Source organism: Dendropsophus ebraccatus, chromosome 11 (assembly GCF_027789765.1).
Source record: "Dendropsophus ebraccatus isolate aDenEbr1 chromosome 11, aDenEbr1.pat, whole genome shotgun sequence".
NCBI lineage: Eukaryota > Metazoa > Chordata > Amphibia > Anura > Hylidae > Dendropsophus > Dendropsophus ebraccatus.
In genome coordinates this window covers 18892923-18909615 of record NC_091464.1, presented here as the reverse complement: position 1 = coordinate 18909615, position 16693 = coordinate 18892923, and the positions used below count along the sequence as shown (strand labels likewise).

At 41.0% G+C, this 16693-nt stretch overlaps 1 protein-coding gene across 6 annotated transcripts in view; it reads left to right on the top strand.

Moving 5' to 3' along the window:
* KCND3 (potassium voltage-gated channel subfamily D member 3) overlaps positions 1-16693 on the top strand; it is a 341235-nt gene that overhangs the window by 27683 nt on the left and 296859 nt on the right. For all 6 annotated transcript variants that reach the window (XM_069946138.1, XM_069946140.1, XM_069946142.1 and 3 more), the window contains one exon: positions 2192-3344. In XM_069946138.1, the coding sequence (XP_069802239.1) occupies positions 2239-3344 (1106 nt within the window). In that variant the 5' untranslated portion in view covers positions 2192-2238. The remainder of the gene's footprint in view (positions 1-2191; positions 3345-16693) is intronic.

Below are 16693 nucleotides of genomic sequence, written 5' to 3'. Positions count from 1 at the left end.
AACTGAACATCAAGATGTTCGCTCATGACTACTCAACACTATTGATAGGCTCCTAAGTTTTACCTGCAGTCTACCATTTAGAATTTAAAAAGACACATATTTCCTAGGCACATATTAATGTACGTAACTCCAGAGATTGCTTCCTGATATAAAATAGCCTAACTCTGCCTTGGTCATGATAAACAGCATGTCTATTACTGTTACGGAACAAGTTATTCACCGCATGTTTATATCATACTTGTGTGGTTTACCACAGTTCATACAGTAATGTACAATCGATTACAGAGATGTCAAAGCTTATATAAAATAACAGCGACATCTGAAGAGAGCCTTGCCCATTAACGGTTACTTTCTAAAAAAAACAGGCCGGTCTCATGTTTTTCACCATATGTTTCATTGTAAAGGTTGCTTAAAGGAACCCTTCCATCACATAGCAGTTTTTTTTTTTTAGCTCTATATTCATGGAATACCCCTTAGGTGGTGTCTTTATAATATTTGATGGTGGATGTAAATAAAGGACAGAATGACAGCTCTATTGTTCTCTCGATAGACCTAGATAAACATGGCTTAGACAGACAGCGGCAATGACAGGAGCAAAACATGAGTATAGGCTCTGCAAAGCAGATGCCGTCACATTTGATTGAAAAAGAAAAAAAAAAACCTGCTGGGCAAAAGGTGTCATCATTTAAAAGGCCATGTGTGTGGACTGGAGTACTCAGGCCAAACTACAAGTGAACAATGATAAAGAATTGCAAAATAGAAAACTTTAAATGTACTGGATTTTACACTTTGGCTATGCTCCCTCTACGGGATCATAGCGGGGGAGGTAGACCGCCTTATGATATTGATGGCTGCAAATAATCATTATTTGCCACTGTCAATATTATGAGACAGCTGCCTTTCCCCGCTATGATCCCTCACTTGGAACATAGTCCTAAAGATACAGCCATGACGAATGAAAAGATCTCGGCACTACCAACTATCACAATGTGCAGTGTGATTAATGGCAAAAGTCCCCTTTAGCTCAATACATAGTTATAGTCCAAATGTAATATTCCGGAAAGAATGACTGTGGCACTCACCGATGAGAGGCAAACAACAGGAAAAATGAATTCCATAACTGGTAACGGGATGTGGACTGACAAGTGGGTGACATTTCGTGCACACACAACAAAGGTGTGCTTCTTCTAGGAACAGCAAAGAGGAAGCACCCCTGTGTTGTGTGCTCGGGAAATGGTCGTCGCCCACTTATCAGTCCACACCCCGTTTCCCATTATGGAATACATTTTTCATGCTGTTTGTTATTGGTGAGTGCCATGTTCGTTTTTCTCTGAATATAGCCCTAAAGATGGTATCACTCATGGGTTTGTATAAGCAACCGTAATGGCACAAGGTGGTCAAGTCAAGTTTTTCTGATACTTATGGCCGATCATTAGTGGAGAACACTTACTTACATGGCCAAAACTAGTTTGTTAGCTCACCCTTTAAACTCTCGACCCATACTGTTTTCTTTATTATTTAATATATCAATTAATTTTGATGGGTTTTGATGGCACCACTTATCCATATGAGTATACCGAGCATGGTATTCCCCTTTATCTTGGTATATTTATTGGCTTGTGCAAATCATGTTATAGCCCTGTGGTTGTTGTACTGTATAGTATAAGCAGGGTGACGATCCTAGCATATATGTATCCATAAGGCCCCATTCACCTATTTTTGCTGTGATATGAAAAATCATAGTTGACTGTGCAATTCCATACACATACAGTGAGAAAAACATATCCTGTGCAGTTCATGCATTGCTATATGAATGTTATGTTGTTCATACTAGTCTGTGGCTTTAGCACTATTGGTACTTTTGTGTTCACAATGCATGTTATTCCATTATCTTCTGGAGATTTTAATCAATAGCAGATTATTTAAAAGGAAGACTTATTGGCCTTCTGTGATTCTTGGAAATTAATAGAATAAATCAATATTTTCAGGGTCGGAGACAAAAATATTCTTGTGCACACATTAAGAGCTGGCCATTTTGAAGGTTAAGTGGAAAATAATGATTACCTGGTTACGCTTCTGAATTTTATGTGTTTTACAATTACCTTCGTAGACAAATGACAAAATTTTAATGCACGTTTCCAAATATTCCTTATTAAGATGATATTGACTTTCTTTTTTTCTTCTTCTGCAGATGGTCTTGATCTGAAGTCAAGCTGGTTTTAAAGTACTGGCGCCATCATGGCCTCCGGGGTTGCAGCATGGCTGCCCTTTGCGAGGGCTGCCGCCATTGGATGGATGCCAGTGGCCAATTGCCCCATGCCATTGGCACCAGCTGACAAAAACAAAAAACAAGATGAGCTGATAATACTCAATGTTAGTGGAAGAAGGTTCCAAACGTGGCGAACTACCCTGGAAAGATACCCAGACACCCTACTTGGAAGCACAGAGAAAGATTTTTTCTTCAATGAGGAGACCAAGGAATACTTTTTTGACCGTGATCCTGAAGTCTTCAGGAGTATTCTAAATTTTTACAGAACTGGCAAGCTGCACTACCCCAGGTATGAATGCATCTCTGCCTATGATGAAGAACTGGCTTTCTATGGCATATTACCCGAGATAATAGGCGACTGCTGCTATGAAGAATATAAAGACAGGAAAAGAGAGAATGCGGAACGGCTAATGGATGACAATGAATTCGAGAACAGTCAAGAAGCCATGCCCGACCTTAATTTACGCCAAACTATGTGGCGAGCCTTTGAAAATCCCCACACCAGCACTTTAGCCTTAGTCTTCTACTATGTGACTGGCTTCTTTATTGCAGTGTCCGTCATCACCAATGTGGTTGAGACTGTTCCCTGTGGCACTGTGCCTGGAAATAAGGAGCTTCCCTGTGGTGAAAGATATGATGTAGCCTTCTTTTGCCTGGACACTGCCTGTGTCATGATTTTCACAGTTGAGTACCTCTTGAGACTTTTTGCAGCCCCGAGTCGATACAGATTTATGAGAAGCGTCATGAGCATCATCGACGTGGTGGCCATTATGCCCTACTACATCGGCTTAGTCATGACCAACAACGAGGATGTGAGTGGCGCTTTTGTCACCCTACGGGTTTTCCGGGTCTTCAGAATTTTCAAGTTCTCCCGCCACTCCCAGGGTTTACGGATCCTTGGGTATACGCTCAAGAGCTGTGCCTCTGAACTGGGATTCCTTCTGTTCTCACTGACAATGGCAATCATTATCTTTGCCACTGTGATGTTTTATGCGGAAAAAGGGTCATCGTCCAGCAAGTTCACCAGCATCCCGGCCTCGTTTTGGTATACCATCGTTACCATGACAACTCTGGGGTAAGTGTTCCACTTCTTCTGTTCCGTCTAAGAGCCTTGCGGTAGCCTCGGAGCCCTTGATTTCTTTCCTTCAGGTAGATTACCATGCTTGTACGATGACATTTAATGACAGTCCCTCTGGATTTCAGATGCATTTTCCTTTTTTTTGCTAAGCTGCTTACACAGACACACAAAATCAATTAGAGGAGATAGGGCTGAAGTAAAACAACAGATTAGAATTCTGTGTATTCTGTGTGTGCACTTTGCTGCTACCTGCGTTCTTGATTAGCGAGCTGTTGATGAGATGAAGGTGACTTTTTATATTACGTCTTGGGAGCCAGGGAGGTCTGTGTATACATTAAACACTATGTCATTAACTTGAATGAGAGGAACAACTGGCGTGATGAAGATTATCCCATTAACCTTATATGCACAGACATTAAAATGTAACAGGAAAAATGCAGCTTTGCCGTCTGTCCCCGTGATTGGGGCTGTGTGGAGCGATGAATAATCCTTTTATGTGCAAGAAATGCTTATAGCCCCTCGATTTCCGCTTACACTTTCTGCTCTCCGCACTGTATTGCATCTGAGCACCATTACTTGTACACATGAGTAGCTTAAGGATATCTGATCCTATTTTCAAGGTTCGTGTTCAGGATATCTTCACAATAAAATGTTATAATCGGGACAAGGTTATGGAAAATGGATATCCCGTTGGTAATGAAACAAGTGCGTGCATGTAAATCGGCGATTCGTGTGTCGAATTTGCTGGCTTTTTATAGACGTTGGAATATACAGTATAAGTATAAGGTCTCCTGTGATGCCTGTTATGTGACTGTAATACCAGTAAGAAAAAGATATTAGTCAACAGAGAAATATATCATTAGGCAAGCTGTATTTTTGGCTTTATTTGGAGAATATGTGTATGTAATTTTTGGGCAACTATAAAATATCATGGAATTATGAAAAGGGGGGGGGGATCTAAAATAAATCAGTGACCAACATGGCCACCCTTGTGTTCCATAATCTGTAAGCTTTCCATACCTTGAGTCCGTCAGTTTCTGAATCTGGTGATGATTAACATTTAGTATGGCCATAACTGTGAGTTTCCTGAAATTTCCTAGACTTAGTTTCCCAGGTTGTGTTGATTTTAAGCACAGCTCTCATTTCAGGTAGCTTTTTACATTTTTAATTATTAGTGTCCACTAGGGTTGAGCAAGTACTAAAATGCTTGAGTGCTCATTACTTGAGTCAAGTATTTTTCAATGCTGTAGTGCTCAACGCAAGTAATAAGCTCAATGAAATCAATGTAAGACTCCAGCATTTATTAAGGTTCCCCCTGATTGTCAGAAAGAAGGGTGGTGCCTGGTCTAACTATTGATTTTTTTTGTTCAAATTGTTTGTCCCTTGAAGGGATGTGCATATGAAATGTACAAAAATTAGATCTAAAATATGTAATACCTAATAGAGATGATCGAACAGAGCTGAGGTTCTGGTTTGTACGAACCCGAACCATTGGCATTTGACTCCCGCTGCCTTCCCGTTCCGTGGGGAAGGTGGAGACAGCCCGAGTACCTAGGCTGTATCCCTGTTTTCCAGGCGGTACTCTGGCTGTCTCCACCTTCCCCATGGAACAGGAAGGCAGCGGGAGTCAAATGCTGATGGTTCGTGTTTGTACGACCTTAACCTCGGCCCTGTTTGATCATCTGTATTACCTAACTGCAAGACACATTATAAATCTGGTGGTATACCACCAATTGACAGTAGACCGCCGGAGTTCTAATCTCCAATTATTTTTTTGTATTAATTTCTGTCCCTTGAAGGGATGTGTTAACCAAGTAAACAAAAATTAGAATTAGTATTTAAAGAGCCATGAGCTCCCGGCGGGAGCTCCGAAACGGTTAGTACTACTGTACTGACACACTGTGTCAATACAATAGGGTAAATATTTAAACAACATTCCTGTTGGGCATTCTGAAAATCGATCGCGCATTATGCTCGTCCGAGCATGCTCACTCAAAACTATTGGCCATCATATCAAATTTTTCTCCAAATTTATGCTCTGTAGTCTCCAAATCTTGGAGTAGTGAGTCAAGATCCTGCTCATCTATATCTCTATGGACATTTTAAAGCAGAACTGTACAGTGTAGACAGTGAATCCAGCACTGGGGTAACATCCAATACCTGCAGTTTGTTTCCTATTGTCTATCTCCAGCCACTCCTCCTCCTCCTTCCCCTCCTCATCAACTTCTATTGGCAGAAGTAACCTAATATTTTAGCAAGCTGACCCCTCTCTAGATGGACTTGAGCAGTTTTTCAGAGTGAATGATAATATAAGAAGGAAAGGAGCAAGAGCAAAGGTGAAGATAAGTGACGAAGGAGACATTTTTCTCTGATAAGATATATTAAAGAGTTCCTTATATTCACTTGCCCTATTGCTCTATGCAAAGCTTGTTGACATAGTCTATTTAATAGGTAGCTTTAGATTGGTGTAGAATAGGTTATCAGTTCAAAAAAGGCTATGTTCATAACAGATGGAGAAGAGCAGGCATCTTTCATTGTCTCAAGTGTAAATTTCTTTGCTACAAGGCGTCTTACTTGCCATAAGTGTTGCTATGCTCACAAGCTATACTAATGAATGCTATTTCTGGCTGCCAGGGTTGCTTCTTAGCTCTTTTCACTATGTGGTTTAAGAGGTGGTAGAATAGGTTAGCAGTGATTGCTAGGTCGCGTTCACAGAAAATCAGGAGGTACAGAATTCCTACATTGACTACCAAGTCTAGAGCGTGTCAGAATTCATGGCTTTAAGGTGTATTAGTTCAATGCCAGTGTTGCTATGCTTACACTCTATACTAATGAATGCTATTTCTGGCTTCCACAGTTGCTTCTGTTAAGAGGAAGATGTAATGAGGAGATATGGGGCCGTGTGATCATTTTAAGCACAATTTTCTTAATTAAAGAAGGAGACCATTCCTTATTGCTTTATATAATGTGAGCGTTCTATATGAAGCGGAGCGGGCCCAGAGGGATCATCGCTATCTGATCAATGGAGATCTGCTTCATTCTGTGATATCACACAATTTTTATTTTTTATTATTTCTCAAAGATCATTTCTTGTTAAAATAGGGCAATGGGAAATTTTCCAACATATTTCTCTGAAAACTATAGAGAGAAGCTGAGCAATACATTTTGTTATGTGACATTTGGGCTGCTCATTTCTCTTGTGCCTTCCTACCTTAGGCAGAAAGTATTCAGATGACTGATAAGATTGCTGAAAGTACATGATGTTAGCTCTCATTTTTTCTCTCTAATGAAATCCTTTATTCTTGAGTTTTTACAGATTTCAACTCTTAGCCCACTGCTATTCACCCGGGAAGTATTGTAATGGTTTACCCTACAAAAGCAGGCCTATTATACCTCTATATATAACATGCCAAGAATACAATAAAGGGCTTCTCTTTAATGTCTTTCATAGTGTCCATTTGTTATATGTAATCAGATAATAGAAACAAATTATCTTGATTCTTTAAGGTGTGGATATGTTCCTATAGTTAATAGGGTTCTTTTTAAAGTGAATGTACCATCAGATACATCACTCTGGGTATTGCATCTTAATGGATCGGTGCCGGAGATGCTGGTGGCACGTTTTTTTTTTTTTTAACTGCTGCCCAGTTCCCGCGCAGGGTGCTGGTCTTTTTGGGAGCACCAGCCCGCTCTGGGGCACTGGGAACAGGCCTGCCAACTCCCAGTGTGAAGATCTCCCCTCCCTTCTGTGATGCGGCTCTACTAGAATCAATGGAGCTGAGTCACAGAGAGGAGGGGGTTCATCACACCAGGATCCAGCTGACCTTTTTCCAGTTCTCCGGGGCCCGGCAGTGCTCCCGAAAAAAAGACTGGCGCCATTCACAGGAAAAAGGCAGCGGTTCAAAGAAAGGACCACGCCACCAGCATCGTGTTGCCGATCCATTAAAGGGGTTATCCAGCGCCGCAAAAACATGGCCACTTTTCCCCCTACTCTTGTCTCCAGTTCAGGTGCGGTTTGCAATTAAGCTCCATTTATTTCAATGGAACTGAGTTTGAAACCCCACCCAATCTGGGGACAAGAGCAGAGCAAAAGTGGCCATGTTTTTGTAGCGCTAGACAACCCTTTTAAGGTAAAATAACCAAAGCAATGTACCTGGTGGTATATTCACTTTAAAGAGGAACTATCAGCAGGTTAGACAAATTTAACCTGCTATAGCTCCCTATTTCGCACTGGGCGCTGAGGATGGAGGTGTGTCTTTTTGCTTCATCCTCTGCACCATTCCCATGCAGTTGTTAATGTAATTCTGCCTCCGGTAAGGCCGTTAGGAGCATCGGGGATGGGATTATTGCCACTAGAGCACCGATCAGTCCCGCGCCACTGATAATTATTAGTAGAGGCGGGCTGGTTGAGGGGTGGATCAGCACTCTGGGGGCAGAGCAGCGCTATGGGGGTGGAGCAGCGCTCTGGGGGCGGAGCAGCGCTCTGGGGGTGAAGCAGTGCTCCAAATGACCTTACCAGAGACATGATTACATTAACACCTACACAGGGAGAAACAGAACTGACACTACAAGAGTCACCATAAATGTCTTAATAAGGAAAGAGTTAGACATTTCAAATATTCTAACTACAGAAAGTTTCGCGAATATTTTCCTTTATGGCAAACTAACTAAAAGCTTCATTCCTTTTATATCAAGATAAATTACCGTTTTATATTATTCCTCATGATTTTACATTTCTGTATTTCTGACATAATGAACATAAATGTAATTGTACCACATTATCTTGTTTTCGTTTTCATCGTAGAAATTAGTCTATGGTAGAAGCTTTCTAGTTGATTAATACAACTTTTTGTCACTAATAGTCTGATGCCAAAAGGTAGCATTCCCGCCTTACTGATGGAAGCACCAAAATACGATTATATTGAAAAGTACTTAGTTTAAACTATTTAAAGGGGTACTAGGGGGCAAAGTTGGAAAATCCAGGGGGGGGGGGGGGCAGGGGAGCAGGGGTAACATAGTAAAGAAGCTTTACTTACCTGTCCCTGTTCCCCAGCTGTGCAGCATCTCCACTAATGCAGAAAACAACAGCTGAGAACTGGGAGAAGGAGAATGAATAGATGATAACAAGTATGGAAGGAATTGTTAGTCTCACCATGGGCAGCAACGTATCACAAGTTACTGTATGTTTGAGTGGAATGCCCCTTTAAAGTAATGCACCGGTCCTCAAAGGAGAAGTCTGGCGATTTCCAAAATGTAGCAGTTGGCAGGGGCAGAGAGGAAATTGATTAAAAGTAGGAACTTACCTCTCCCTATGACCACGGTGAGTGGCGGGACTGGCCAAGGGACCCCCGCTGGATGGCATTTTCCCTTGAGTTGTGATGTCTGTCCTGGCTGATGGACTGGCCACTCAAACAATCAGTGACTAGAGCGGTATCCTGTCCCAGTCACTGACTGGCTGAGCGGCCAGTCTATCAACCGGGTCATGACGTAGACACCCCAGAGATCCCGAAGCCTGGTGGGGGTCCTGAGGCCCATCCCACTTCTCACCGTGGACGCAGGGAGAGGTAGTTTCCTAAAAGGTTACCCCCTGCCCATGCCGGCTGCTGCATTTTAGAAATAGACGGACTTCTCCTTTAATAGCCAGTACTGGGCATAACACAGTATATTACACAGTAGTATTACTCTTTTACAATGATTTTATTAACCGGTTACAGTTCTATTCCTTTATACTAGTGTATAGGGTCATATTAATTGATTTGGCTTTGTATCCGATATGAAAATGAGAAAACATAGTCCCTTATTTCTCAGTTGAAGGTTTCGCCATATTTCCAGTTTCTTTCAGCAGGTTCACTTTTAAAATGTAAAATGACTTGCAAATTTTATGTCTGTTTACAGTATCAAATCTACTATTCAGAACACATTTAATAATTCATAAGTAACCATTCACTCTTGCTGTTGTTTCCTGCTCCTTTTGCCTATGTGAAATCCTTTGACATGTTTAAATTTAGAGCGCTGCTGACATGGAAATGGCGGGACTCTCTTCGCTTTTGTGATTGCATTCTCCTAGAAGAAGTCCATGGACATAACATATTATATGTTAATAATCCATGCGAGTTTCCCTAGAACGGATTTCGAGATATTTCTGACATCATGTGTTCTGGCATACATTTAACTCATTCTCTTCAACCCCAGCTTTTATTACAGGGACCGTCCTGGCAGACAATTGTGCTAAGTAACTATTAGATGTCATGCATATGGGAGAGAGAAACAGAATTCCTATAGCTCTGTATTCCTATATACAGTCCCGATACACATATGGGGACATTTATGCGCATTGCCTCTACATAAATCCTGAGAGCACGGAGCCCGTCCGTGCGGAAATTTTGAAACCTACACCAGCTCACAGCTGGCATAGGTTTCAGTATGATTTTTTTTAATGCAGCGCATGCAGAGGCCGCGTCCCCTCTGCATGCAGCCGCACCCCCCGTAACGCCCCCTCTCCGCCCCACTGGCGAAGGTGGCACAGATGGGGCAGATGCAAAAAAAATATTTGTTAAAACACCCTTTGCGAATATTTTTACGCAAAACAGACCCATCTGCGCCTAAAAAAGGCATTTTCACGTTTTCATACATGTCCCCCATAGTCCCGTATTATGGGACAATGCTTCCAGGAACAGACATCTTCCTGGTACTGCACCCAATATATAGAGATAGTGTGTCTTAATATACTTCTGTATGAACCATAGTTTAAAAGTAGTTCTTAAGCCCCTATTACACAGGGCCACTGAGAGGAGCCAACGAGCAATATCAGGACTCGTTTACTCCTCGATTCCCCACTCGCTGCCGCCACAATTACAGCGGCGAGCAGGTAAGTGCAGTGGGGACACAGGGAGCTGCTGGGGGGGTGGGGGTATCCAGGGTGATCGCTAGATCGTCCGGGCAGCCCATAGCAGAAAGCAGCGGTTATGCTCTTATGTTCTTGCATCCCTCCTTAGTTTTCCTCATGGCTCAATATATCCCCCCGCCCAACCAAAAAGGAAAAGATAAGAAAAAAAAAAGTGACATTCTACCAGAAAATGTTTATGCTATCTGTGTCCATGTTTGTGGTTGTGAATTGCAACCTGTTGAAGGATTTGCTAAAATGCCACACTATGGTATTGAATTTCTATAATGAGAAATTGGAATCCTTAAAGGGAATCTGTCACTCACCACCCATAATTCTGTTTTCCTAATTCTTCTAATATGCAGGGCTTTGTGCCACAACACTCCCTCTGCCCCCAGATACTGATTGACAGCTGTCTTCTTATTTACAGTAAAGATAGTAGAACTGCCAATCAGTGACTGTGTGCTGGTGCTCATGAATATCCAGGACTGAAGAGCACGCACAAAATGAAGGGGACTACTTATTGTCCATGTTATTCTGGGGGATCTCTCTAAATCATCTGCACAAAACCATACAAGTAATACATCATTCTGTTCAGCTTCAGCTACCCTTAGACAGGGCAACATAAACCTACTCTTTAAATAAAGGGTTGTCCAGCGAAAATCTTCTTCTGTCAAGTCAACTGGTGTCAGAAAGCTATGTAGATTTGTGATTTACTTCTACGAAAAAAAATCTTTCAATACTTATTAGCTACTATATGTCATGCAGGAAATGGTGTTTTCTTTTCAGTCTGACACAGTGCTCTCTGCTGACATCTCTGGTCGAGACAGGAACTGTCCGGAGCAGGAGAGAGAGAGAGGATTCCCATAGAAAGCCTCTCTTACTCTGGACAGTTCCTGTCTCAGCCAAAGATGTCAGCAGAGAGCGCTGTGTCAGACTGAAAAGAAAACACCATTTCCTGCATGACATATAGTAGCTAATATCTATGGGAAGACTTGAGATTTTTTTTTTATAGAAATTAATTACAAATCTATATAACTTTCTGACACCAGTTGATTTGAAGGGAAAAAAAAATCCCCTTTAAATTTAAGAAAAGGTTAAGGTGGCCATATCTCTCGATATGCAACCTTCCATAGGAGCTATTTGGGTACATTATTTGATTCACTATTGTTCATACATGTGCAGGAGAATATATTAATACTATTTAATACTTGGATCACACATTATACTTGATTTACTCTTTTCTGATATTTATGTGCTGATCACAATTGTCACATATGGTTTCCAGGATAGGAGCCAAGTTCACACTTATATCACATCATATGAGGCACTGTAGTGATATGCCAAATGGGATGTTCTAGCAATATATTGCACTTGACTACATCAGATGTGACATCATTACATTATGCGGCATCGATTGGCACTATATGTGATATTGCAGTATTTTGGCTATGCTATATGTGACCCAGTAATCCGCCATATCTAATTACGTTATGCGTGATATAGTGACCCAGTAGTTCGCTGCATCTAATCATGCTATGTGTCGATATAGTTACTTAGTAATTTGTCGCATCTAATTATGTTGTGTGTGTGATATAGCAAATCAGTAATCCGCCGCATTTAATTATGCCAAGGGGCTACATTGAATTATGATCGGTACCATAGCAACATAACAATATGACGTACCTAATCATTCTGGACAGGGGATGATCCGTAATCTTGTCTCCGCCCTATATATGTTTCTATTGAATATGAATGGCGCCACAATCTTACTTGTTTCTTATTTAGATACACTTTACTATTACGGCGCTGCGCATGCGCCAGATTTATTAATATCGTCGACGATACTTTATATACAGATATTCATCATTGCTATTGCGCATGTGTTAGATCATTTATATATACTGCCGACGCCAGTTAGCAACTGTCTACCTATTCACTCTTTGAATATACTATTTGTACTCCGCACTATTTGAATGGTACTGATGGCCATTTCCTGTTGGCCTGTATAAGTATATCACCTCTAGCGGCATTGATGGCCATAACGTATCTTGGTCTGTATGGAGAGGTTGGCTTCACACACATATGGACAGTTATCAGTTTATAGTTCGCATAGTTAGGCATATGATCCAGGGTCCCTATATAGTGTCACACTGATGGTGCCGGCCTCTGTGTGTGTGTGTGTGTGTGTGTGTGTATGTATGTGTGTGTATGTATGTATGTATGTATATATATATATATATATATATATATATATATATGTATATATATGTGTATATATGTATGTATACATGTGTGTATGTGTATATGTGTATGCATGTGTATATGTATATATAGTGATTGCCATATTCTTGTAGTCTGGTTACTTTTACCTCTAGTGACAATGTCTTCCAATGCTAATGCACATGCATGACTACTCCAAGATGGCGCCGGCTTCTCTTTATATTTATGGTGATTGCCATATTCTGGTAGTCTGGTTACTTTTACCTCTAGTGACAATGTCTTCCAATGCTAATGCACATGCGTGACTACTCCAAAATGGCGCCGGCTTCTCAATCGCTTTTGTAGTCATATATGCGGCTGCCATATTCTTGAAGCCCATACACTTCTGCCTCCAGTGGCAGCTTATTGATGCTACTGCACATGTGCAGCTCTTCCAAGATGGCGCCGGACATGTTTGAGATGCTTGATTCTCCTGCACATGGTATGATTTTTCATCTAATCTGTAATTGCTCTCACATGTTGTATAGATATATATATATATATATATATATATATATATTATGCCCCTCACCTTACTGGCCACATCCCTGAGGAAGCCGCTAGACGGCGGAACGCGTGGGGTGATTTCTTATCCCATCTGACTCTCATTCTGTTGGACTGTATATGGTGATCTTTTCCAATTTTTTCCCTATGCTCCATTATTTGTGGTTATATTTTGTTTTACTGGGTCTCTGTCTAAGTAGAGATGTTGGATTTTTGTTATTGTACATACGGTCCAGAGTCGGAGTGGTAGATTAGTCCCGGCTGGAACACCAGCAGGACTTATGGTGACATTTTAGTGTTTTTAATGTAGAGCAATATTTGGGGTGTTGTCTCCCTCACATTACTACTCCTGTACATTCATATATTTATGTGGTATTTTGTATCTATGTCAGTGTTATAATAAAGATTTTCGTGATGTGCTACCATTTTCTGTGCATATGCTATTTTGGGTGATGATTTGGGTACACTGTGACACAGTCAGCCTAATCCCAACAATCAGCACTCCACTACTCATTTTCATGGCACATATTAGAAGCAAAAATGTAAATATTTAAATAGGACATAAGACATATCCAAAATGTCTTAACAACCCAATACTAATTATCTAATGGTGAAATAATGGCGATATCTTCATATTTATTAGCTGCACTACAGTGCAGAATTGTGTAATTGTATTACGGTTAAGTCCATCCATTACACATCTCTATATATAGTGCCCAGTCATTTATCATTTATCATCCAGATTTAAACTTTAAAAAAGCATCAAACCCATATGAAACCTTTGGGCGATGTGGTAGCTGCCAGAGCAGTATATAGTGTAATGTCAGACAGCAGTGACGGCTTTTCACTAGGCTGTACTCTTAAATCACCGAATCCAAAAAGGACTCCACATTAATTTTCGCTGAATTCTGATCTCTGGAATCAACAGCTGTAGAGCCTAGATAAGTGGAATGAAACATGGATATTCAGTTTCTGAGTCTGAACATCATTCTGTGCCCGGCATCCAGTAATTGCCTTATCTCCATAAAGTCATTGCAGTCAAGTAAAAGGCTAAAAATCTGCGTAAAGAATATTACAGTACCTTATCATATTAGAGCCGTTAGGAAAGAAGAAATGGCTTAATAGACGTGCCTGCTGGCACATAAGCTGTATTATAAAAATTAATGTAAGTCCTGTTTGCCGTGAGATTCAGAAAACTTCACAAGTGACGGTATTGTGTTTCATTAGGAAAATAAACAGATAGAGATAAAAAGCTCAAATCACTTGATCTAAGCCCAAGAGTTTTCACATAGAATGAGCTTAATGCATCCATTTCATGGTGGGTAACTGATAAAATGAAAATCTATGCAATAACCGTTGGATGCTGTAGGCTGTGGCACATCTGAAGGCATCTGCTAAATTATTATTATCACTATTATTTTTATTTATTTATTGTATTTTTGTGATTAGAGATGAGTGAATCACTTGGAAATTAATTTCGAGAAGTTTGTGAACATTCACACAAATTCCCGAATATTCACGAATCACATACAAATTTTTATTAAAACAATTTTTTTCAGTAGCTGTTGCTATAACAGTATCAGAAATTGGAAAATGTCAGTCATTCAATTTCCGCTATGGGAATCAGCAGACAGTAGTGGACATTGGTAAATGAGCACCCAGTGAGGTATTAAGATGGACACTGTGTTCACTCCTATAATGCACACCCAGCACCAGTTACTTGGTATAATGAGCAACAGTCACCCAGTTACTTGGTATACTGGACAATGGCTTCACTGCTCCCACAGAAAACCACCCACAATCCTCCCTCCTCTCTGTCCCTCTCTCTCTGTATTGCTCTCCCTGCTCTAACTGCCTGCTGCAACCTGCTCTCCACTATACACACCTGACTGGCCGCCTCCACTGTACACAGCCGACTGGCCGCCTCCTTATATAGAAGGGCAGGGTGAGGTGCTGACATCACAGTGGGGTTGACAGCTGATTGGATGGGTGCTGGGATTATGGAAAATCCCTTGCTATTGCTAAAACACAGTTCTGTGTCTTATTAGCAGATAGATTATACTATAACTATAAAGTCTACTAAAATGGTGCTGAGGATCAAGGTAAGAAAATTACCTTCATCCTTATGTCAAATCAGCGGGTTAGATGCTTCATCTTTAAAGGCAAGGTTTTATTTAATAATTGCTAGTTTCATTAGTTAGATTTACATGTAAGAAGAAAAATAATGTGAAATAATTCTACTGATATGCCAACACTTTATGAGATGGAAAAATAAGTGAAAGGCTATGTTCACACTTCGTATTTTAGTGAGTATTGGTTGCAGTAGTGGATTATAATAGGGGCGTTTTGGGCGGCAGCCCGGGGCCCTGAGCTCCTGGGGGGCCCATGACCACCCAAAAAGACTTATACTTTCAGTGGTGTACTGTCTTCTGGCTACAGTTCCGCATGATTTGCAAAAATCACAGTTTTTTTATGGCAATTTTGCACAAATCAGGAGATCATGACATTATCTGTCCTGTACTATGAACTCCAGGCTAGTGCTGCCATAGTTACAGTGGGATGGGGGGCCCAGGCTTGGTGAACAGTCCGGGGCCTATGGTAAAGGTAATCCGCCCCTGATTGGTAGCCAAAACTAGGAGTGGTACTGACAGGGCAAAACTATAATGGGAAGATTTGCACAGTTTGGCTAGGACCAAACTATGTAAAAAATGATAGCCGTCTTTCCTAATAACAGCCGTTATTTAAAAAATAATTGACTTTTTTTGCGCAGTGACGATTATTATTACATAGTGTGAACCTAACCACTTTGGGGGACACTTATGAAGGTGCCGCCCAAGGCATACGCCAGGGAGAAGGCGAAGATTTGTTCCTTTTCCCTGGTGTACATCTGCCATATGCCCTACTCGCCCTATGAGTTTGCAGGTGGAGCTCGGAGGGGTGCGCGACCAGACAGGGAGTGGCCTGCTCCCGCGCCTCATTTATCATGATTTACACCTTGTTGCAGGAGGAAGCAAGTGTAAATTTGGAACATTGAGTGCAGGTCCGGGCGCCCGGCTGTCGAGATTCACTAAGAGGCACACACCTTTTAGTGAATTTGGTCGGGGAAAGGGGGTCAGTGCCTAAGTTATGACCAGCCTATGATTATGCCAATCTTTATAAATCCCCCCCCCCTCTGTGTTTTCAACCATTTACTGGTTTTGGTTGAAAAAATACTGACCAAAAGACTGAGCAAAATATTGTGTGTGAACATAGCCTAAATCTTTTATCCTCTACTGACACTGTCCCGGTCTATACGACAAAGCTCTGAGCGAGCTGCAGAAAACTGAAATGTTAGCCTGTAATGTGTGCAATAGTGACTGGTGTTGGGAATTTCTAGAAAACAAAAAACACAAAAACCATAAAACATGAATGAACATTTTTGAAATTGTGAATTCTGCATTTCCTATATAAACCTTTTTGAATTTCCCCATCTGAATCATTTTAAGTAGATTTTGCCACCTGTGTTAATTGTCGCCTCTTGCTGTGCTAAACATTTTATATGACAAATCGAGAGGAGTATTGAAACAGACATGATAACCAATCTTCATCGTTTTCATAAATGATGCTTGTCTCTTTACGCCCATTCAATTTCTGGCAATTATAATATCTGTTTGAAATGTCCTATGAATGTATTTTATCTCGAGCAGAGAGTCACGAC